Raw genomic sequence first — 24,558 nt, forward strand, 5'->3', positions numbered from 1 at the left:
GTAGATTATTTTTTACTTGTCCTACTATCACAAAATATCTCAATACTAAAATAAGCACATGCTACCAAAACTACAGATCACAGAAGAAAGATGAATATTTAATCTTTAGTGGGAAATGTACCAGAACCTAGAATTAGCCTGCTAGTCCACAGATTATTACAACATCAGAAAAATCGCTGTTAATAACTTGCACGTTTTTGTGTGTCTCCTCAACTTCATGAGCGGAGCTGGATATATTTCTGTTGAGGTTTTTTAATTTGACTGTTACGATTAGGTTTAAAAAAGAAATGGCTTCTGTACACTACACTATCTCTGCTTGTGTATAATACTAAGGAATTACACCTGAAAAAGCAGTGAATGTCCACAACCAGTGGAAGAGAGAGAGAAGGGAGCCCTTGCTTATCTCTGCAAGGAGAAGGCAGCGTTTTATGGTCTAACACAGCACAAAGTGAACTGGAGGGCTGGGGAACGACGTGACCACCTTGGTAACTGCACGGTCTGAGTGGGCTTTTGTCTCGAAGGGTATCATGGTAACTGGCTATTCATAGAGCAGGAGGGAGGAGAAGCCACAAAAAAAGGCCCTTTATTTATTCCTTTTGTTGTCATAAATAACAATTTTGGTCCATAATTGGTGCCAAAAGGCAGGCTAAAATCTGTTGTGATGAGGATTTATTTTGTTTTAGTAGAGAAACACTGTATTTAAGGTTCTGAGACATTATTTTTAATAGCGGTTGAGAGCTAAAAATCTTGGTATATAAGCATGTGAGTACCAGAGGATTGCAAAACACTGTCTGCAGCTCAGTGTTCAGGCAGTAATAATGGCTGTGTTTTATAGGGGCTATTTTAATTCCCTTTTAATGTTTACAAAAAATACATTGAAGGCAATATAAAAATCCCATGTGAGATACAAAGGGTGCAAATTACCTCTTCAATGCATAGTAAAGCATAAAATGTTACTGGTTTTCAACTTTTTAATGTGTGAAATTTCAACTGCTTCATCCATACATTATGTAGTTGGAGAACAAAATAAAATAATAATGAATTATTTGAATTTTTTTTGTCTATTTGATACAACTAAAACTTATATTTCTCACAAGCATTAAAAAATCCTATTAGGGAAGCTTGCAATATCCTTGTTTTTTCTATTTACTGCAGATACTAACAGAATATGAAGGCTAGCATTTTTTGGTTTTATTTATAGCCAAATACTCTATTAAAAAAACCTGGAGTGGCCTGAAGAGTGTTTCTTTCTCACAGGTCCTCAGTCTCACACAGCACTTCCATTTCCTGAAGTGCCGTGGAGCCCTATAGCCTAGGAAAGCTTTTTGTAATTTTTGTCTCTGGATTACTATTTCAAAGACAACATTTCTCTGAGGGCCAGGTGCCCACCAGAGCCGCTCTATCACTCCCCTCTTTCATTAGACAGGGGAGAAAAGGTACAATGAAAAAAAAAACAACTTACGGGTCGAGATAAGGACAGGGAGAGATCATTCTCTAATTATCATCAGGAGCAAAACAGACCAAACTTAGAGAGGGAATTCATCTTATTTATTACTAGGCAAAACAGAGTAGAGGAATGAGAAATAAAACCAAATCTTAAAAACACCTCCCCCCACCCCTCCCATCTTCCCGGGCTCAACTTCACTCCCGGCTTCAACCTCCGCCCCCCTCAGCGGCACAGGGGGACAGGGAGTGGGGGTTACGGTCAGTTCCTCACACGGTGTTTCTGCCGCTTCTTCATCCTCAGGGGGAGGACTCATCGTTCCCCCGCTCCAGCATGGGGTCCCTCTCACAGGAGACAGTCCTTCGCAAACTTCTCCAACGTGAGTCTCCTCCACGGGGTGCAGACCTTCAGGAGCAAACTGCTCCAGCGTGGGTCCCCCACGGGGTCACAAGTCCTGCCAGCAAACCTGCTCTGGCGTGGGCTCCTCTCTCCACGGATCCACAGGTCCTGCCAGGAGCTTGCTCCAGCGCGGGCTTCCCACGGGGCCACAGCCTCCTTCAGGTGTCTCCACCTGCTCTGGTGTGGGGTCCTCCACGGGCTGCAGGTGGAATCGCTACACCCCCTCATCCTCCCTCCATGGGCTGCAGGGGGACAGCCTGCTTCACCATGGTCTTCACCACGGGCTGCAGGGGGATCTCTGCTCCGGCACCTGGAGCACCTCCTCCCCCTCCTTCTGCACTGACCTTGGTGTCTGCAGATGTTCTTACATCTTCTCACTCCTCTCTCTGGCTGCAAAAGCTCTCTCTAACTGTTTTTGTCTTTCTTAAATATGTTATCACAGAGGCGCTGATTGGCTTGGCCTTGGCCAGCGGCGGGTCCGTCTTGGAGCCGGCTGGCATTGGCTCTGTCAGACACAGGGGAAGCTTCTAGCAGCTTCTCACAGAAGCCACCCCTGTAGCCCCCCCTGCTACCAAAACCTTGCCACGCAAAACCAACACAGTATTTCAAGACAGTCAAGGCAAGTGTCCCTTTCCTGATGAAGTAATCTAAGCATAATGTGATTTCTTCCTTACCTTCATACATGGTTTTTAGTTTGCTTTTCATGTACTGTGCCTCATGTTTATCATGTTGCTAATATGGTGTAATTTGTCTTTGCTGGATTTTCTCACATTCCCCTATTTTTACTTGAATAGGAATTTTGCATGGGCCAACAAAGGAAAACTTATATAAAAAGGAAAATCTTTAGCTCAAATAAATAAAGGTAGCCTAGAAAAAGTAATATAAAAATTGACTTTAGAAGAAATGTTACCAATAAAGGAACACAAGGACCTACCAATTTTTAAGAACTTCTTATGTACTAAGCTTAAGCAAAATTAGAAAAAGTTAAGATACTTGCAATAAAATTTTTTTTGCAGTCACACTTCTTTTGAAAATATGATAAAGTGATTGATCACAAAAATCATGGTGCTCCTCAGAATGAGAACCTGCCTGGGAATTCAGAAGCTGTATGTTGGAGACAACTCCATTAAGCTAGTGAAGTTTCAGCAGCATGAAATAAATTGGATTGATTGAGCTTGGCAGATAACTTTGCCTTAAATTTTAATGATTTGAAACTAGTTTGCTTGAGCACTTCTCATTTCTGTTGAGAAGTGCAGCTGCTTGTGTCTACATAGAAAAAAACCCTGTTTCCATCTGGACAACCAGTTGTAAAGAATGTCGTAATTACCCAGGATGTTCACCCTACAGGTTGATGTAAATAATCTAAACAGTGTTTAAAAAAAAAACTTTGAGATCTGTTTTATAGGCTGTTGTGTATGAGAATTATAATGCAATTTGCTTGACAATATAACTTTCTGTAGTTATGTCTGCCATAGATGCATGATTTCAAACAGTAATGATGACGTTAATCTTGATCTTTGTGATGTTTTGATAGTCACAATTATGCAGAACTGGTGCTTTCCATCCACTTTCTCCAGGTCTTTCTGAGGTGTAATTGCTTATACAGAATGTGAGGCATTGGTGAAAGTGGTGTGGTGGGTCTGTATCAATTATCGTAAATGAAAGTTTACCTTTAGACCATCAGGTGATGCTAGTGTACTTTCAGCAACTAAAAAAAAAATGCTAGAAGATGCTAGTGAATGCAGCTTTTTCCAAACTAAGCTTTGCTATCTAGCTTCCCAATCAGCATGCACAGCAAAATTGAGCTTAATGCATTGAATTACACAAGGAGAAGCCATATTATTTACCATATTGTTCTGTGCAGTAAGCAGCTCTAGCATGAATGGGCCGGGGGGGAAGTCTGGACAGTTCATGACTACAGCTTTTGCAAGGTCATCTTCTCCTGCCTCAACCTTTAAGAATATGATTTAAAAGCTTTCTGACTTTCCTCAGCAAATGCCCTTTGGCAGGATTAAACTGCACCGCTGCCAATCCAGCTCAATACTGAGCATGTTAATGAGGTGTCTTGGCCTTTTTATTAATTCTACAAGCAGGGTAGTCCATTCAGCAGTGACTGAGACAGTTTAATCAAATAATCTTATTGTTCCAAATTTATCACCACAATAAAACAATCTACTAAAGAAATACAAGATGAAAGAACTCATTTTTTAATGCTGTATCAGTTTACAGGTAGTGTATCAGTTTACAAGCAGTGCAGGCCTGAGGCTTATAGTAGTGCCAACATCTGCCCCGATGTAGGTATATAGTATATGGGGATGTTGTCTACAGGAGGGATCTGCACAGCACCTCTGCAAACTGTCTGCCCATGGTTCTTACTGTTACTCTCACTAAAATTTTATACTGTTAACAGATTTTTAATGAAGTCTTTTAATTTCAAAAAACAGCCTGGAAAAAAAGTGCAGCAAGATACAGTCTTTATCCATGATATGGTGAAATATATCCATTGTAGGTGGCAAAAGGTGAAGAGAGGGCACCTTTCTGTATAATGTGGGGAGAAGTGGGGTCTGGATTGGTGCAGCAGAACACTTATAGTAGCTTCCAAAACTATCTCCAGAAGACCTGGAAAAACAAGTGTGGCTAACTTACGAATAGGCCTCAAAATGCATACATAGAAGTAAGCGTCTATGCCCCCCACTATAGAACCATATGTCAAAAGTGTAATGCTCCTTGATCTTCTATGCTCCCAGATCAAAAATTCAGCTCTGGGATTTTTAATGTTTCAGACACATGAGCAGCTTCAAACAGCTGCCATTAATTTTATACAGTAAAAATTGCCTGTCAAATCAGTCCCCAAGTGTTCCTTTCTCTTCAGAAATCTCTCCTGCTGAGAAAGCTGTGCAGTCCAAGGCTAGTGACACATTTTCTGCATCAAAAAATGTCAACTTAAAAACCACCTTCAAACCAGAAAAACAAAAGTTTATCTGAAGGGTGAGAATTATCAGATTTTTTTTTCTTGGGGCTAGCACACCTTCCAGATAAGCAACTTTAAACACAATATGAACATTGTGCTCTGATTCACTGAAGCAACTGCCCTCTCTGAGCACAAATCCATTAAAAGTTTTCTTTCAAGTTTTCTCTAGAGTCCTTAATTCTCTCCCCTATATCTTTGTGGCTGTTATGTATGGCTAATTTTTTTTTTTTTTTTTTTTTTTTTTTTTTTTTGGCAGGGGAGGAGGGTGTTTGGGTTTGTTTGTTTTTCCCCTGTGGGTTTTCATGGCTAGGCAGGGTAGATAACTGCTGCTATGATTCCCTCTTTTCCTTATTCCCTGATTGTTTTGCTCACGCCTCAGCCAAACTCTTACTGTGGACAATGATGTGAAAAGGACAAACTAGGAATGAAATACAGACAAATACAGAAAACTTGAAAGACAGTATCTAGTCTTTGCTTAACTTCTGTTTTGTATATGATTATTTCTAGTACAAATTACTTGAAATGGCAGAATGTGAAGGGATATCAAGCCTATGTAGAACACAGATTGACTTTGAGATGCAAGCCTCTGGCATTTCTCAAAATATGAGATATCGAAGAGATCTGCTGTATTTTCTGTCATTGACACATCCTACAGTCCTTTCGGGGCCTCTTGCTGGAGGAAGGAAATGTTACTGCTGTTCTGCTCTTTGTATTTCAATTTTCAATTTGAACTGGGAAGAGAGGCAACGGCAGGGCTCATACACCACCAAGACATGATAAAATGTCCAAAAAAAAAAAAAAAGTTATTTCTGCACTTCTCATCCAACAATGAGTAGTAAAACAACAAATGGGCCTATTTTCAATTCCAAATATAAAGGACTTCTATTTTCCACTGCACCTGGCAAAGAAGAAACTGAACAGTTTATATTCCATAGCGTCAAAGTAGCAGATTAAAATCAGCTTTCTACAAAGCAGCATTATCTCTCAGGAACCAGGACACTGACTCCCTGTGTCCCTTCCTGACCACAACAGGCAGCTACATCATAATTTTTAGCTTTCCAGTTGCTTTCAGCAAGAAGTCACATTGGAAATCTTGATGCTTGTTTGGTTTTGCCTGTGTGTTGCAGGGGTCTTGGAACAATGTGGGATCCTACATGAAAAAATGTGTTGCAACTTGCCTTAAATTCATCTGACCACTCTCTCAAACACCATCTCCCTCTCTCTCTGCCTGAGAGAGCAAGGGCGAGTCTGTTGAAGGCGGTTGGGCTGATGTTTGCTTATTATTCAGTCTTGCATTTGGCCATTCTCTGCTCTATCAGGTTTTTTTTGTTCTCTGGGTTTATTTAAATCATTTAAAGCTGATACTAAATATTTTAAAACATGAATGTAAGGAAGATTATGCAGAATAGACTAGAAAGTTTCTAGCTATCTATTTTTTTTGTTGCTGATGCAAAATATTTTGTGTGTGAAATAGACTATGTTCAAAGTTGCACTCCTATCCAGTCTGAATAGTGTACTTCCACTCGTTTAGCTGGAGCCACTTTGGATATACAGTAGCATTATATTCCTGTGGATGTCAAATTTGACCCCAGCTAGAGAAAATTAATAGTTTTGCCATACAAGCCTTTCCATATACTATATGGGACTTTTATCATGTATATTGTATTTCTGTCTAACACCCAAAAACCCTTGGGGTGGGTACATCTGATTAATGGCGTGGGTATATACCTTCTGAAGGAAGCATAAAAATACCAAGATGCAGGAACATACATCAGTTACAGAAGATTCAGTTAGAAGAATACTTGCTGGAGGAGGCAGTTGGGTTGTCTTCTAAAGACACTGAGTTAGTAGGGGTGAATTTTATGAATTAGAGAAGAGGGAACGTGTCAACTTCATGCTGTAGCTTCTGCAGTTGTGATTTATTTTGTTGCCCAATTAAGTATCTTTGCTATCTTATCCTACTAATGTCACTGTATCATTTAATGTAAAACTTCTGTCTTGGGGTGTGGGAGAAATACAAAAATTCACTTACTACTCATTTCACAAGAAAGGTATTTTGGTAAGTGTAAACTTCCATCCCAGAGAAACTTTTGGCAAGCTAGTATTGGAGGTGAAAATAAATACAGTTTAAATTATATTTTCCTCTGACATGGCATCACATTGTAGACAATGTAATGTTAATTTATCTTAATGGCTGTGACTTTTAAGAGCTGACTAGCAGTCGAGCATAGAATTTCATGTTGTCTGGAAAAAAATAGAAAGATGTATCTAACAGGACAAAATAAGTCACACTCCGGAATAAGTACTAAATGTTCTCTTGCTATAGGGCTCTGCCATTTTAAAAACCACACTATTTCCTAACTATTCTGTGTTTGGATGATTGTAGGTGTTTGGTTTGGGTTTTTTGTGGGTGTTTTTTTTTTTAAAAAAAAGTAAAGCACTAGTAAGAGGTTCAGAAAAGCTGTCTATAGTGGCTCCAGCTTTGTGTTGCATACTATGCCAGGTGGCTCCAACCTAAACTCTGAGTCAAATCCTGCTTCATTTTGCCCACTATTCCTTAAATTGGTATATACTGTTCAGCAAATTTTTCTTTTTAGCTTGTTCCTTACTCTTGGTAGCATTGCTAGTATACTACTTTTCTCTCCTGATATTAAAAACCTGAAGTAGGTCCATAAATCTACAAATTCCAAATCACGTGGGATCCCACAGTCTATCTTTTAATGTCCAACACCACATTGTCATGTTTCAGTTTTAGCTACAATGCTTAAACAACATTAAAATAATTTACACAACAATTTTTACTTGCATGTCTCCAGCAGCAGCTATTTTTAAGAAGAAACATCACTTACAGCAAGGTTTGAGATCCTACAAGCTAGCTATGTTGATGTTGCCTCCTAATATAATTTTGAGGTGTCATCTTTATTAAATGTTTCAGTGAACTTAAAATTTTCACTCCCATGCATTTTTTTTTTTATTTCTCTCTCAAAATGCATGCTCACTTCAAGTTTGTCAGCACTGCCACCCAAGCTGTCCAAAGTCACTTGCCTGCATGACAGGAGAAAGTATTAACACCCATCTGTCACTTAATTTACACCTTGAAGTGACAGCAGCTGGGAAAGAATAAAACAAAAACAATCTTTACTGGACAGAGGACTGAGATGGTTCTGGCATACTAAAGTGGAGAGGTGTGTAACAGGGCCTCTGACTTTCATGGCTTCTCTCTGGGGCTACAGAAAACTCTTCAGTGACAGAGACCAAATGTCCAGCAGGGCTGAGCAAGCCTCTGCTGCTCTGTACCAACCTGTGCCGAGAGGCAGGTGAGCGCTCAGCGGTTGTCACTGCTTGGCTGGCCAACAATGTCACTTGGTTGTTGGAACCTTTGCTTGCTCTGAGGCTCAGAACTTTATACTAACTCTTTTCTCATGCCAATGTGTATCAGTCCTGTACTGAGCACAGCCAGTCCAGACTTAACATCTCTGGACCTGTATTATGTTATTTTTAGTACGCTTTGAGAATCTTGTGTCAAATTCCTCCATTATTGCAGGTACTAGATACACGTGGTGTTACAGGCAATTCTCAGATGAAATCCTATCCTTGTCCATCACTGAAAGCCAGGGAGAGCATGGGCTCTGCATACGGAATGAAGCTGAACTTGAGAGGCCTGACTGAAACGTTTAATCCCATTCATGCCTGTTATCACTGCTTCTGCTCTAAATGCCCTGAAAAGACTTAAATTAAGCCAGTAATCAGTATCTGTAGATTTAGTGAGCACTGCGTTTTCATCCTCTCATCTTAACCCAAATCATGCTTCTGCATTGGTTTGTGTACCTTGCAAGGAGCTCTGTCACTTTGCGGGTAGGCGGCATCAAACACCTGCACAGTCACTCTCTGCTTGCACCGCTGGACCTCTACTGTTCACCTGTATTGGATTTTGGAACTGACCTCCAGAGCAACATCTATTTTCACTTTGACAGGCTCAAAATAAGGGTTGCATAGGAAATAAAATAAAGTTAGCCCCATTCTTTAGTACAAGTATTTATAAGATTGTAATTAGTTTGGCTTTCACCTGCTGGAGATTTTTTTTTACTTTCTGATAATGGGGTGGTCATCCTTTAATGTTACCTTCAGTAGAGCGAAAGGTTGCATTTAACTGATACCAGCTTGCTTCCATATTCAGTAACTTGGTGTTTTAATGTTCCAGGTAACCTGAGCTTGTGCAGTGGTGAAAGGGAACAATTTTTTTCTCCTTAGACTTTTATAGGGGGAAAAAAAGAAAAGAAGACACATATACACAAAAAATTCTTTGAATTCAACTATCTCTACTTGTAGGTGATCAAATTTTGTCTAAGTATCTATTATCAGACTTTAATTTCTGTTGTTTGTGGATAAAGTGCTTGTGTAACATATGCATCTCTGCTCACACATATACTTATGCTTAACTGTATGATTTCCACTTAGTGTGTTTAAACAAAAACTGAAGTAAAAGCGTTGCTTGATGAAAGGTGGGGGGGTCTATGGCACTTGTTCAGTACCGTTAGGGGGAAGGGGGAGGGTGCTCCTGTGGGAGGGGGCCCACGGCCCCCCAGGCCCGTCACGGCTGGGGTCCTCACGCCCCCGCTTGTCGCTCGTGTGGCTGTAGCGGCTGCGGCCGGCCACGCCACGCCACGCGCGGGCGCCCTTTCTGCCGGGGCACCCGGCAACCGCCCCACGCAAACCCGCTCCGCCCGCCGCGGGGGCACAGCCCACCCGTGCCCCAGCTCCCCCGCACCGCTGTTCCATCTCTCCCTAACGGACGCTGGACGAGGAGACACCACGACGAACGACGCAGCCCTTGCTAGAGCCGCGCTCCCTCCGGGCGGCGGCCGGCCTGGCCTCGCCTCGCACCCCAGCGGCTCGGCTCCCTCAGGGTCGGGGCCGGGCCCGGGCCGCGCCCCGGGCACCTGACCGGAGCCCGCCGCACCGGCGGTGTAAGCGGAGCACGGCAGCGGGCACCGGGCACGCCTCGGCCCGTTCCTCGGACTGAGTAGGGACCGAGTGGGCCTCCCGGGGGGGCGAGGCCCCCCCCGCCCCGCCTCACGGCCGCCCGCCAGGGGGCGAGCGGCACGGGCGGTTGGCGGCGCCGGGGCCGCGGGGCTCCCCCTGCTGGCGGCCGGCGGCAACGCGCGGGGTGGGGGGCGCTGAGCGCGCCCTGCCCTGCCCGGCCCCCGCCGCCGGCGCTCCGCGCATCGCAGGCGGCAGCGCCTCGCAGGCGGCAGCGCCGGTCCGCCCGTCTCCGTACCTGCCTCTCCCGCGGGGAAGCTGCACCAGCCCAGGGACCCTCTGCCGCGGGGGCCGCCGCCGCCTCCCTGCTCCCTCCCCGCCTCTTGCCCAGCCGGTGGGCGCCGCCGGCTCGCCCCGCCGTGAAGTCTGGGCGCCCCCCAGCCATATCTGCTGCTCCCCATGGGGATCCGGGAGTTCCCCAACGGCTCCGCGCGGGGCAAAGCCGCCACCCTGTGAGTACCGTTACGGGGCCGGGCCGGGCGGGAGGGCTGGGAGGGTCGGGGACACACCACCCAACCTCACCTCACCTCACCTTACCTTACCTCAGCCGGCGGCGCCGCCCGCCCCCGGGGGTCGGTCCGTCCGGCGGAGGGCGGTGAGGAAAGTTTGCGGCGCCGCTGCCGCGGGTGCCGGGGCCGCTTACCTGCCGGCGCAGGTCCCGCCGCCAACTTCGACTCGGGCCGGCGGAGGTCGGCGACCCCCGCGGCGGCGCTGCCAGCCGCGGCACCCCCCCGCTGACGCCCCTCTCCCGGCCCCCAGCGGCATGCGGCGCTCCCCCGATGTCAGCCCCCGGCGGCTGTCCGACATCAGCCCGCAGCTGCGGCAGCTGAAGTACCTGGTGGTGGACGAGGCCATCAAAGAGGACTTGAAGTGGTCCCGCTCCGTGGAGGACCTCACCAGCGCTTCCGTGGGGCTCACCTCCATCGAGGAGCGGATCCTCCGCATCACCGGCTACTACGGCTACCAGCCCTGGGCCGCCAGCTACAAACGTGAGTCCCCGGCGCGGCCGGGCGTGGGGCTGCGAGGAGGGGGACAAGCTCTGGGGCTTTGCGTCGGGGCCACCGCGGCCCGGAGTGGCTGATAAGTGTGGGCGCGGCTGTCTGATCCCTTAACCCGTGGGAAAAACTCGCCCCCTGGAAGTGCTCCCGCTCTCCGCAAAGAATTCTGCGCCTGTGTTGCATTAGTCCTTAGGCAGTTGCTGGCTCGCAGGAGCGTAGTGCAATAATTACGACAGTTACATTCTATGAAGAAAATAGGTTAAATATTTGTCTTAATGTTACAAACACACTTAGTGATGCTGATCGCCTTGTTTGTGATGGCTGTGTAGAAGCCCTATTGCATTCACGCACATACTGTTTTCACAATATGTTATCAGCGTGTCTTTCCGTCGTTTCGGGGGTCTGTCAGATTTTCACAGCTCTTGACCTGAGTGTTATGCCTTTTCCTATGTCAAATGGAACTGCTTCTTCCGTATGCCTGCACTTGAGAAAGAAACTTACAGATACCAGTATGAAGAGAGACCTAGCTGTATCCCTCCACATACGTGATTCACAAAGGAAGTGATACCTTGAGTGGTTGTAATATATCAACTAGTATTGTTGCATTTAACATACCCCATTTCTTGTCCATCTTTCACCACTATGACGGCAATTGCATGAATTAACAAGTTCTGAGAATAATTTACTAATTAACTGAAGTAATAAAAATATTTTGGTTGTTTTAATGTCATTCATAACATCACAAGGGCTTTTGTTGTAAAAAGGATTCTGCTGTAACAGAAATCATTGCTGGGAAGACTGGCTCTGACAAAGTGATGTTTTCATGTTGTGCTTTCCTAAGTATTAAGTGCAAATGTTCTGAGATGTTTACTCGTGGATTATCTGTTTGGCAGCGTGCATAATAATGGAAGAGAATGATACAAGAAAGTGCGGTGCACAGTACTAGTTCATTTTTCCTGTGAGGAAGAGCAACTCCTGATTGCCTGATTATAGGACTTTACTGATAAATATCTAAGGCTTCTTCTGTAAGAGCCTTTTTTTTTTCTTGACTGCGATTATAACAGAAATACCTGATATTTGCTACTTCACTCACAGGGAGTATGGGATTTCTCTAAGAGCAATTCCATTGCCTGGATTGGGACCATTCCTGAGAATAAAGCTTATTCAGGTCAGTTTTCAGGATCAGATCGTATGCTGATGCCAGACTAAGTTGGATGTTAGGGCTTCTGTCTGACACAGTGACTAATAGTCTAGCTGAAGTCGCACAGAGCTGCTATGGCTGAACCTTCTGCAATAATAAAGGTCATGCTGGCTCCTCAATTATAAGCTATTTGTTGAAATTTATAACTTTGTCTGAAAAAGTTAATTGCAAGCCTAAACCTGCTATTCTAGTTATATTTTCTCTTGTAACTCGTTTTGAATAACAAAATTACATACTTGAGTTGTAATGGTGGGGGCTAAATATACAAAGTGTCTGAGTTTCATAAATGTATGTCTAAAAATAATAGGTTTTGTGAAGTTGTTGCCAATTTAAAATCTGAGTTGCTAGGAATGTAGAAGAACACGCAGAAGAAAAGACCCATCTCTCTAGCTGGTATAATATGGCATGGCTGAAGCAGAGCTGTGTCGATCTGCATCAGCTGAACGGCTGAAGTAAATGGAGTAGATCATAAAAAATTGGAAGTCAACTTTGTAACAGCTACTTTGGAACCTCTTTGAACACTCCTTCAATCTGAGCTTATGCAATTAGTTTTGGGATACAGACTTTCCTTGTGGCTTTCTGGTTAGAAGGTTTAATTGGCCCAAGAACTATGAACAAACAATTTTTATTAAGCTCAAATTGTACCGTGGTACTTTTTGTCATCTTATTTTGCATGCTTGTAGACATTTCGGTGCTGTTGGCACTATAATTATGGAGTGCATTAATAATGGACCTGCTTTCTGCAGAAGAAGTCCATAATCTGGTCTCATCTAGATTTGGTCTGTGTCTCTCAGTGACATTCTTTTTATTGTAACTGAATCACCTGTAGGGCCAGATCTGTTTTTTTCACACTGGAGTGTATTCCTCTCATACTTGACTTAGATCGCTTTTTTTTTTTATATATATATATATATATATATATACGCACACACACCCACACATACACACATATATATGTATCTATCTATATGTAGAAAATTGTTTGAGACATTCAGAAAGATTTTGGTAGTTTGTGTTGTTTTAACAAAACTCCATGAGGGAAACTACCAGACATAATAAGAGATCGTGTTGCCATGACCCCAAAACTTAGTTGGAGACTAGTTTTGTTGTGAAAACCTGACCATTTAAAACTTACTGGGATACCTCAAGGCTACGGACCAACTCCAGTATTTCATATACTTATAAATTAGATGGAAAGAGGGGAGGAAGAAATGAAAATCTGCTGAAGACACCAACAGATGTGCATTGGACAGAACGAGAAAGGACTCAGCATTACTCTAGGGAGAGCTGATCCAGCCAGGTGAATAGCCCAAATGTTAACAGATATCATTCAGTTATCACAAATAGAAGCCTTGTGTTTCCTGAAAATGCTAAAATTACCTACAGAGTTTCACATCGTTACATCAGCCGGTGAGAGGGAACGGTTTGGGACTGTACGCAGCTCAGGGAAGACCTCTGCTGTTTGACTGCACTTGCAAACCAGATTTTTAGCAACTGGAATAATGTAATGTACTTCTGTGTTATGATGCCTTCAGAGAATTTAGTGGTACAGCCTAGTGAAATACTGTGTAATATTGGTTATGTCCTCTCAGAAAAGATTACTGAAAGCTCCAAGATGACTAAGGAGAAAGAGTACAGACAATCTATAAAGAGTCTCAAGAGTTTTAGCTGTTTACCTTAAAGAAGTTGAAACAAAAGTATGGAAACTACTGGCACATATTACTCAGGCAAATAGCGTTTTTCTTCTTATTGTGTCATTAGAGAAAAACAGGTGGACAGTCAATGAAGCTGAAAAGTCATCAATTAAAAACTGATAGAAAAAGAAATATTTTTTAAGAAAACACATAATTTGTTCTTGAGATCAAGAATTTGAGGGCTTGTAATTGAGAGCAGTGACAAGATCTAGAATTGTAGTAAGTTGGGAAAAATATTGGAGAGAATATTAAACTTCATTATTCAGAATTCAAGTTAGCCCCTCTTAGGCTGGGAGGGGGCTTCTTTTTGAGGGTTTCTTGCACTTTCCTCTATAGTATGTGCCCACCTTCAGAAAGAGGATAGGAGTGTGTCCTGATCCGATCTGGCAGTTCTTATTTTTCTGAAATTCTCACTATTGATTTTCAGGGTAACTAATTATGTGAATAACTGCTCTCCAGTCTAAATTAAATATTCATATTTGTCCTATGGGAACTATTTTGCAGCATCTGATTTGATGTCTCAAATGCAAAGGCGGAGGGGAAGAAACACATGTAAGATGCAGTCCGATTGTAGACTCATACTCTGATGCATTGACGTCAATAACAGAGCTCAGTATGTGTGAAATCCTAGTTATCAACAAGAGATATATTAATTGACTTTTACATATTATTTTTTTTAAATTAGCAAGTAGGGATCAAAGAATTTAGTTTAAAAAAAACCCAAACACCACAAAATTTGTCGATCCCAGTGACAGCCTTTTTGTTGTATGGAGATCAAACATTGTTAGGACTGTATTAGCAGTGCGGTTCTCTTTCATGAAGGTTAAGTAAATTACCGTGATTTCTGCCTCTAAAAGCCCATGACTTCAGTTTAATAGCAGAGATGAGTTTATAGATGAACAGCCATATTTTAAGTTTCTATTTCACGCCATTATCAGTAGGAATTAGGTTTCTAAATATATTTAGAAGTATAGTCCCTAGGAGCTTTTCTGTACATGAGAAGTTCAGGTGTCACTAAACTCTTGAACTGTCTTGCTGATCAGTATGGAAGTCTTGTCTATTTTAATTATTGTAGCCATTGGCAGGGCACTTGTTTCCACCTGAAATGCGCACAGCTAGCACCTTTGCCAAACATTCATTTTTCTCTACATTAACTAGGTCTATTTTGTGGTGACTCAATATCACAGTCTGTCATTATGTGATTAGTATTTTAAATACGTTCATGGGGGCTCGAGCCACCTATCCCTATTTTGCAGTCCTTGCTTCTTCCTACAGATCACCTGCTTCTACTCCTTGTTTAAGATTAGGGTCTGTCTTCTAAATCAGAGACTTTCAAATACCCTTAGCACGTGTTCCTAAAGACAGACTTGTTATGGACAAATCAGGATTATATGGGTCCCTCCTTCCTTTAAGATGGTCAAGAGATCACCTGGCCTCCCAGTTTAATTCACTTCACTTATTTGTGTGGTTAGAGATGTTACTCCACCTGCAGAAAGAATAGTAAGAGAATAGTATGTACTTTTAACTTCCCTCAGTTCTACTTAGTAGGATTTGACCACAGTCTATGGTTCATGGCTTGCGAACATACATTTCTATGAGACTTTGACCTGGTGAATAGTGATGACTTTTAAGTGGCATGCTGCTGTTCAGGTGAAAGATTGTATCCAGTAACTCGGAGTATCTCTGGCTCTGCTCCTCCCTGCTGCTTCAAATAGAGTTTCCTATTTTTAATGTTTTTTCATAGTTATTTCAACAATAACAAAATAAACTATACAGTTTTAATGCCCCCAGAATTTCAATGTAATACTCATCCAGCATGTACCACAGTAGGTGTTGACCTGGATGTGAAATTTAAGTGCTATCACCAATATAAGTAACATATTGGAACACATTGGCTTGTGAATATCCTGAACATTGCTCAGAAAGCATAAATGTCTGAGTATGAAAATGCCCCAGTTACTGAACTTTGATAGCCTTTCAAGGTAGTATTTTAGTATTGGTTTTCGCTAATTAAAAGTATGAACATTGAACTCTTATAAATATTGGAGTATCAGTTACACAGCTAAAGAAAGACCAGTGTTTCCAGCTGATCCCCAGTGTTTCTCTTTGTGATCTGCTTTTCATGTGGCATTAAATGCTGTAACTTTCACACTTGCTAAAAGCAAATCCAGTGGGGATATGAATCAGGATAAAAATATTAATGCTTGAAACTTGTTCAAATACTGTTTTTGCGTATTTGCATCTGAGCGAGCATTTAACTTATTTTTTGAGGTGATATACAGGAATTTCCAGAAGTTCAAAGACAGAATTGTTTTCTCTGGGGAAAGCCATTTTTGGGCCAGCTGTAAGCGATTAATTTAAAACCGATTACTTACTTTCCAATAAATAAGTACTGAATGTAATGCTTAGAAGACAAGTGAAAATATGTGCTTTATCTCCTTGTGTTAAGCCAGGCTTATGGTGTCTGAGGCCCAATTAATTTTTTTCTGATGCTCTTCATTGGGAATACTAACACAACTAATTGTTATGCTAGCAATAAAAGCTAAGAAACCATGGTCACTCCTACAGGTGAAAGAAAGCAATGGTAATGAGTTGCATTTTAGATTTAAAAGTACTGTAGTTTTGTTGTTTCAAATGTCAGCTATAGTTATCTGCTGCGAGCTAAACCTACACGTGATTGTACACAAACCAGGGATATTACTGATTTATATTCACATGAGAGCTCACACAAAAACTCCTAAAGCCATTTCCCCATACGTATAATACTGATTGTAACTGAGCAGAACTGTCCCCAGAGACAGTCTCTTGAAATATTTCAGGGACCTCATCATAAGCCTGCGGTGGATGTCCTAGAATACTACAGGAGACATTTCTCATTGGAAGGGGAACCCACTGGTCCCCATGGGCTCTAACTCTTTGGGTGGTCTTGCAACAGAGACTGAGTATGGAACAGCATGATCTGGCCACATGAGATGGGGCAGAGGAGTACAGGTGATGAATACTGAGCTGCTGCAAAGATACCACATGAAAAAGGGAGATTGAAATATAGCCAGCCTTTCAGAAGTTTCTTTTTCAAGACAATTCCAATGGAGAAGGGACATCAGAGTTCTTTGGCTTTTGTCAGGTGGTAAGGAAAGTGGGTTTTGGCCAATGTTAAGCAGAAAACTGATTCCTGTTACAATATAGAGCTTCATTAATCAAAATTTTAAGTTTTAAATTGCTTGCTGGCAAACCAAGCAAATTGTTATTTAAACTGTTTACTATATATTTTTGAATTGTTTAGTAAATGGTAAATGTTTAGTGAACATTTATTAACTTGTTTACTAAACAACTTTAATTGTGTAGTGTTAAGTAACCCCCACTTTTAACTAGGCAGCTGGATAAATATTTTATATTTTGTATCTAGTTTTCACAGTGAAGAAGCTAAAAATTACCACCTCCAATATTGCCCCTCTGTTTTGTTTGTTATTTACACAAATTAATTGGTTGCTTTCAACTTTTTTTTCAGTGCAGCTTTAATTGCATGTCATCTGCAGTATGCCATTTATGCAAAGCAGTCCATGGGACAGCAATTAGGGATCTGCTGGCTTCCAGCATTCATTTTATACCCTTAACAAATGTTATCATTGAGTGTTGTTATTTCAGTAGAATATATCTCTGAAGTGTCCATCGTGAAAACCTACTACTAAAGCTAGTTGTATGTCTGTGTAAAGTTAGGGTCCTAGTTAGCAGTTTTGAAGAGTGTTATCTGGCATTTGAGATTCCTTTCACTGGTGAACTGTATTTTTTTTTTTTAATAGAAATGTGTATGTGTTCACTAATCAATGTGTTGAATCCATAATAATGGATTGTTGCTAAAAACACAAACTACTCTATTGATATGGAATAATGAGGGAGCGAGCTAATTTGTTAAAAAAGAATTTGGACACTACCAAGAATTATGAACAAATGTTTAGTTTTGGAACTATCTTTATAGGAAGCCCTTCCTTCAACAGGGGAAATTTCTGTAATAGTTCTGGAGTGTACTGTGGTGTATATTTGCAACTTAAATCAATGATTTGTTTAATAAAAACAATTAATTGCATAGGATAGTGGCATTGAAATCTGGCTGCAAAGTCTGTGCTGATCTAGTGTAATATCAGATACTGTTGTGTAACTAGAGTGTAACTGAAACACAAAGCCACAAAAGGACAAAGACTCTTGGTCCCAGATGTTTGTCCCTCTTGAAATTGCTTAGTGCATCACCAGCAATGCTCATTAACCTAATAGCTAATTTTACCAGATTCTGTCTCATGTCAGGGCTGTCTTCAAGGTGAGTTTTTGTGCCCTAGTCTCTCTTTAATGTAATGAGGTGTTTGTGTCTCATATTTCTGTTGTAAATTAGAGGCTGCTGATAATTGCTGTCATTTACTTAAGGTCAAATAAGCCTCAGGATAAAGAGAGGGATGGAAAAGTTTCATAAAGGGAATTTTACCCCTCTAACAAGTTGCCCTTCTCTAGAGCACCTGAGGGTGTAATTCTGTCCCTCTCTTTGTTTTGGAAGCTGAACTCATAGAATTTCCACTATTGATAGTGAATAATGACTACTCTGAGCAAAGTAATACAATGATTTATGTATGGAGAAAGAAACTTATCTGCAAATCATGATTCCTACCTAGGGAGTGGCTAGCCTTCATGCAATATATCTTGTAGAACCTTCTTCCCTGAGTGTTTTTGATTCTCTGATTACCTTCACTCGGCACTTGTTATTTTATTCCTCAGCACATCCGTGGGGAAAAAAAAAAAGATGGTGTGATTGCATGTAAGGCCATAGAGAACTACTTTCTTTATGAACCACTCCATGAAACATGCCATAGATAGGAGGGATACAGTGGTGGTATTCCCTGATTTCATTTTATTTGAACTTTGGCAAGCTTATGCTGCACTTGGCCAGCTTTCCTTATAAAAAAGGTCATGTAGGTGGTTTCAGACACCTCTATGTTCTCTTGAACGCAAGGGTCTCATGAAGTTCATTTTTTGTACCAAATCTGCCTTATTTTGCTTCCTGTCATTTTGTTTCCCTGAGTATATTTGGCCAATGTAAGAATCAGGCTTTTTCTGAGAGCTGGAAAGCTATTCCAGTAGTGTAGGAATTTAGGTGGCCTAACATTTAGAAAAGTAAGGATTACCTCACATAACAGGAAATATTAACTCATCAAGCCAGTCATACGAGGCAATGGAATTTAGATCTTAGAGCTCCTCCAGGACAAGGGAATGTAACTGGCTGCTAGTGAAACAGTTGCATGCTTCCTAATAAGGCCTTGATCTTGCATTTAAATATTCTTTTTGCTTTGCCATAACTGGTCCCTGTGCAATAGTTCTTGAAAAGGGGCCTGAATGTCAAAAGGGAGCAACCAGATTTTCAGTTTTGAACCATGGTGCAAAGTCCTACCAATCCCACTGTGATATAAATAATAACTAGTAGAACTGATCTGATCGTGACATCCCGAAGGGTTTTATCTTTTTTCCTTGACTTTTATATTGGAAATATCACAGATACAATGCTTTTCCTCACGATCTCTTCTTCACACCAGGTAAGGTACCAAAGAAGCTCGAAAGTTGAGTTTCTTGTCCACTTGCCAAGTATGCTGGAGCCGGCCAAGCCATTTGACTCTTACAGTCATTGGCAGCTGTGCTGTTTGTGAGCCCTGTGGCAGTCTGGGGGCTCTACCTCATCTGAGGTATCTTGCTTTGGCTGTGCCAGATCCATGCAGTTGTGTGAAGAGGTAGGAGGTGGGAAGTGAACTGAGGACGTGTTGCACTTGTGCGAAGATGATGATGATGTGTAAGATAATGGCATAAACTGAAAGCCTAGAGTTGGCTCTCCTTTTTCAAACAGTAACTTGTATCCAGACAATACAGTCTATCAAGTGTTCAGTAGGGATTATCTGCTTTCAAATTTTTGCTGTAGCTGAAACAGTGCCAAGATTAAGATCAACCATCCAGTGTTTGCACTGTGAAACAGGAAATACATTTTCATGACTTTATCATCCTGTTGACTCTCCTGCCAAAAGAATCTCTTTTTCAGTATGGGAAAATACACGAATTGGAATGAAAACTAGATTAACATGGAGGAATAAAACTACTCTATGCATGACTTCAGGAATTTCAGGAGGCTATCTCATTCCTGAATGGTTTCTCAAGCTTGCCAGGTTATCTTGGGAGGAACGTATGAGGAGTGCACAAAGACATCTTAAATCACTGCGTTCCCACAGTTGGCTTGTAAGACTTATGAAGATCCTGTTAGAGGGTGCAGCATAGAATTTAATCTCTGGTCCTGCTAATAAAGTGACTTCTCAGTCTTTGAGAAGTGTTATTTAATAAAGAACTTCTTTATTTGCCTTTTTTTTTTTTAATCAGAGACGGAAAGTTTGCTATGTCAAACTTTACACCTTAGTAATGTGTAGTTCAATATCAGTAGGAAATTCTTTGTCTTACGCAAATAGTGAAGTTAATAGGTAGGGCTGTCTGTGCGTTCTGACTTTGTACAGGGTGAGAAGTAGTTTTGTGTTTTATCATTTCTCAAATGGAAACAAAAATAAGCAGTATATCATAGAAGCATGAACGAGCATATTCTTTGTAGAGAAATGCATGGACAAGAAACAGGTCTTAAATCTTGTACTAGGAGCAATACTTCGGACTTCCTGTTCCTGGTATCTGCATAGTAGAAGTTGAATCTCACTGAAAACCATTCTGACAAATAATATTAGGCATTCTGTATTTATTCCTAAAACCTCAGAAAATGAAAAGATTTTTGCATGGCATCTTTATAGGAATCTTTGCTATTAATATTACTTTAAAATGACACTCTTGTACCAGACAGTGTTTTCTTTCTGCATGTCAAATTCTTTTACATCCTACAATAACACTGTTTTAAAGGCACAATATCTCTTGTCTACATAATAAAAATACATTGGAAGTGGGAATGATATCAGAATCTCCAGAGTGTAAACCTAGACTCTCTTACAACTCCCTAGGTATGTTTTGTTTCTTGATGAAATTGTTGCACAAAGGAAACTGGAAAATGCGCCTCCAGTAGAGCACTTCTAACTCAAAGTAATCTATTATTCAGCTCTGCACTCACAATAATATTACAAATATGAAAGAATTAGAAAAGCTGTTGGGATGAATCTCTGACTCCAACCAAGTCCATGGCACTTTTGTCAGTAACTTCAGTCAAATCAGGTTTCACCCACCAGGCTTAAGTCCTTGATTTTGCCTTTTAAACAGGCTTCATGTCTTTATATGCTGAACATCTGTTCCTAAGGCAACTGCATCCAATTACACCTACCCCTACATGGTCTTTATTATATGTTCCTGAGCACTATTGAGGAGCTCTATTTAAATTAGAGAATAATCATGTCTTTTAATAGATGTGTAGTTTTAATTTTCTTTCATCTTGAACTTGGTATTTAATTAGTACTTAATAGCTTGTCCCAACATCAGTAGAAGGCATCTACAGCAAGTGAGAAAAGACCACTCTTTCTTCCCAATGCCTAGACAGCTGACTACCGAGATAACTACCCTGTTGTAGCTAGCTGTTGGTGTAAAAATGTATAGTAAACTCACTTCCAGCTAAGAGCATTCCCATCGTAGCTACCTGTCAATGTAAATGTCTGGTGAAATCCCTTGTTTTCTTCACTTTGTTTCCACATAGAAGGCAATTAGAGAGTAGGTATTTGTGATCCTCCAGTTATTTATAAGAAAATGATCCTTCTTCTTTATGCTAGGTGAGGACAGCATGAGAGCCTTTCTATCTTCCTGTTTTGAACCACTCTAATCTTAAATGTTTAGACGATTTGGATTTTGAAAAACTTACTTTTTTGAGGGGAGGATTGTAGAACCTTAGCCAAAGTTGCATACCCAGCAGTAGGAATTGCAGCAGAGGAATAAGGGAGATCTAGATCAAGAGGTTTAACATTAGTTAATACCTTGGATATTAAATGCTCCAGCTGAATTACTGTGCATTGAAGAATAATCAGAAGGTACAAAAACATCAACACATTGCAGAAAGGCTTCTTTCATTTGAGTTGTATAGCTCTCAGCTAGTACAAGGTTAAACCAGTTGCATTGTAATCCACTTTGTGCAACAGCAGCTAATTTTACTAAAAGAAAATTCATTATATGAATCTGAGCTCAGTGTTGAAGCTGGAGAATTTCTCTGAAATAACCAACCTTGCAAGTCCTGATCTTTCTTGCTTTTTTGTTGCTGTTGATTTACTTCTAATAGGCTGAATTATTCTGTCATCTCATAAGGAAGTTTTCATTAGATTTTTTTTTAAGAGTTAAAATTAAATCAATTCTCAACCATTATCTACTTTAAATATTATTTCTCCAATAATTTTGCATTTATAAGCTTTCTGGGACTAACTAATGAGTGAAGTTTAAACCTTATAGTAGTTACTATAAGGTAATGCCCCATGCCTGTCAGTCTTTGAGGCATTTGGACAATGCCCTTTAATACCATGCTTTAACTTTTGGTCAGCCCTGAAGTGGTCAAGCATTTGGACGAGGTGATCGATGTAGGTCCCTTCTAACTGGAACTATTCTATTCTACTCTTTATGTCTCTCATAATTTTTGTTATGTTAATGTTACACTATTAATAGATTAAGGACCTTCTCCAGTAAAAGGACTGACGTGGTTTAGGCCCAGCCGGTAGCTAAGTGCCACAAGGCCGCTCGCTCACCCCTCCCCCGGTGGATGGGGAGGAGAACGGAAAAACAACGGCAAAGCCTCGAGGGTTGGGATAAGGGCAGTTTACTGGGACAGCAAGGGAGAGGGAAACAATCAACAGCAGTGCTGATAACAGATAGTAAGAATGGGTGATAACAGAGAACGATTTACCAATCCCAGGAGGGGACGCTCAGCCCGTCTGGGAGCCACACCCAGCCCGACTAGCCCCCTTTTATGGTGAGCATGACGTCACATGGCATGGAATAGCCCCCGGCCAGCTTGGCTCACCTGTCCTGGCTCCTTGGGAAATTAACTCTATCCTTGCCAGAACCAGGACGCCAACATTATAACTGAAAATACCCATGGATGTAAGTACAGGGTCATGTATCTGCTTTATATTTGCAAGATAGGTCTTCAATGTTTTTTATTCAGTTGAATAATAAGGGAGCTATATTTCCTGGGAGCTACTGAGTTCCAAGGAAATGTCTCTGCAACTATTTGATACACAAGATTCAAGTCTGCAAAATTATATATGACTAACTTAAGCTGTGCAGCAGCTGACTAAAATTGTTCATTTGTGTATATTAACTTTTAGGATGTTAATTATTTGTATTGCCCCAAATATCTGGTTTCTACTGACTGTTAATGTAAAATTTTGTTGAAAATACTAATTTAATATTCTTTACAACATCTCATTTTTGCTTGTCTTTGCTAATTATAGTGATATTGCTATTATGTGTACATTGTAAGTCAATTTGTGTGTGAATAAACCAAATAATTTTTCTGTGCAAACAGAAACAATTCCACTCAGTGTCAAAATACTTCAGTTCTCTTAATAATTTTGTCCTTTTCAACATAATCATTGATCTATTTTTTAAATTTTTTTCATCAATCTGATCTTGCCATTTTCCAGGATGTAATATAATCCAAAGTAATTCATGTGTGCTGAGCAATTAAGTTCAACACAATGGTCTCTCTATAAGGAAAAATCATTGTGACAGGATTTCTTTGCAGTTTATTTAATGCAAATTAAAAACTGTATAAATTAGTGTTTTGATGGATGTTTGACTTATTTGAGAAAAATATATTTCTCCTGGTAATATTTCTGAGTGAGCAATTAAACATTATAGCACTGTGATGTGAAATTGAGTCTTTGATATCTTGTTTGCAAGACCACCATTTCCTTAAGCATAAAACCCTCTTCAAACCAAGTACATCATTCATTTTATTTAAATTGGTTCTCTGTTGATTTCAGTGGAGTAAAGTACTACTTAAGCAGCACAAGCTTGTAGAATCCTGCTTAAAATAAGTAGCCCGAAAAAGACAAATGTAGATGATTATCAGTTGTAGAGTTTGGGGGAAACAGCATTAAATTTTCAAATATATAGCTGGAAAAAAAAATTTCATATGTCCTGGATCCCAAATGCAGCATGTGACAAGAAACTGTAGTTAACAAATTTTTTATGATCAAATTTAACTCTGAGTCAGGTTTTTTGAAAAAGGAAAAATTTTGTCACATACAAGTCTTACATAAGACTTGTAGACTGTGAGAAACTTACAGTGTCTTATATACAACAGAAGTCTTCATGTTCTATATAATCCTCACCTAAGGGACTCTCATCTTTATGGAGCCACTATTAACCACATTTTATTTGCAAGTGATTATCTGTGAATTCAACAACTGGAATGGGGACAGAGGGAGAGAAATTAATCTTAGCTACTGGGAGATGAGTGATGTGAAGTTGTACTGTTGTTTTCTGTTCCCCAACCACTGCCCTTTTTACTTGAGTGCTAGATTTATCCACTTCACTTGGGAAGTGAAGAGCAAGGGAGGGTTCTGTGGTGAAGATGAAGCAACAGTTTGGACAAAGACTCTCATGAGCATCAGGACAAAACACTCTATACAACTTTCTTTTTTCTTTTTCCTTCCTAAAGACAAATCACTTCATTGATATGACGTACAGTTGCAAGTCCTCTGCAGATATGTTAGGTGATTGTCATATACAACTGCAGGCAAATAAGAATGAATCTTACTAATTGAATTGCACTGCAGTGTGGCTTGGGTGGCCATCTAATGGCTGCCTTGATGTAGGCTTTG

At 40.8% G+C, this 24,558-nt stretch overlaps 1 protein-coding gene across 2 annotated transcripts in view; it reads left to right on the forward strand.

Moving 5' to 3' along the window:
- Positions 1 to 9,978: 9,978 nt before the first annotated feature.
- SLC35F3 (solute carrier family 35 member F3) overlaps positions 9,979 to 24,558 on the forward strand; it is a 181,720-nt gene continuing 167,140 nt past the window's right edge. Inside the window, exons 1-2 of one of the 2 annotated variants that reach the window (XM_075748706.1) lie at positions 9,979 to 10,306; positions 10,614 to 10,843. In XM_075748706.1, the coding sequence (XP_075604821.1) occupies positions 10,254 to 10,306; positions 10,614 to 10,843 (283 nt within the window). In that variant the 5' untranslated portion in view covers positions 9,979 to 10,253. The remainder of the gene's footprint in view (positions 10,307 to 10,613; positions 10,844 to 24,558) is intronic. The other variant, XM_075748708.1, reaches the window with a different exon arrangement.

The sequence above is a fragment of the Balearica regulorum genome, chromosome 3 (assembly GCF_011004875.1).
Source record: "Balearica regulorum gibbericeps isolate bBalReg1 chromosome 3, bBalReg1.pri, whole genome shotgun sequence".
Lineage (NCBI taxonomy): Eukaryota > Metazoa > Chordata > Aves > Gruiformes > Gruidae > Balearica > Balearica regulorum.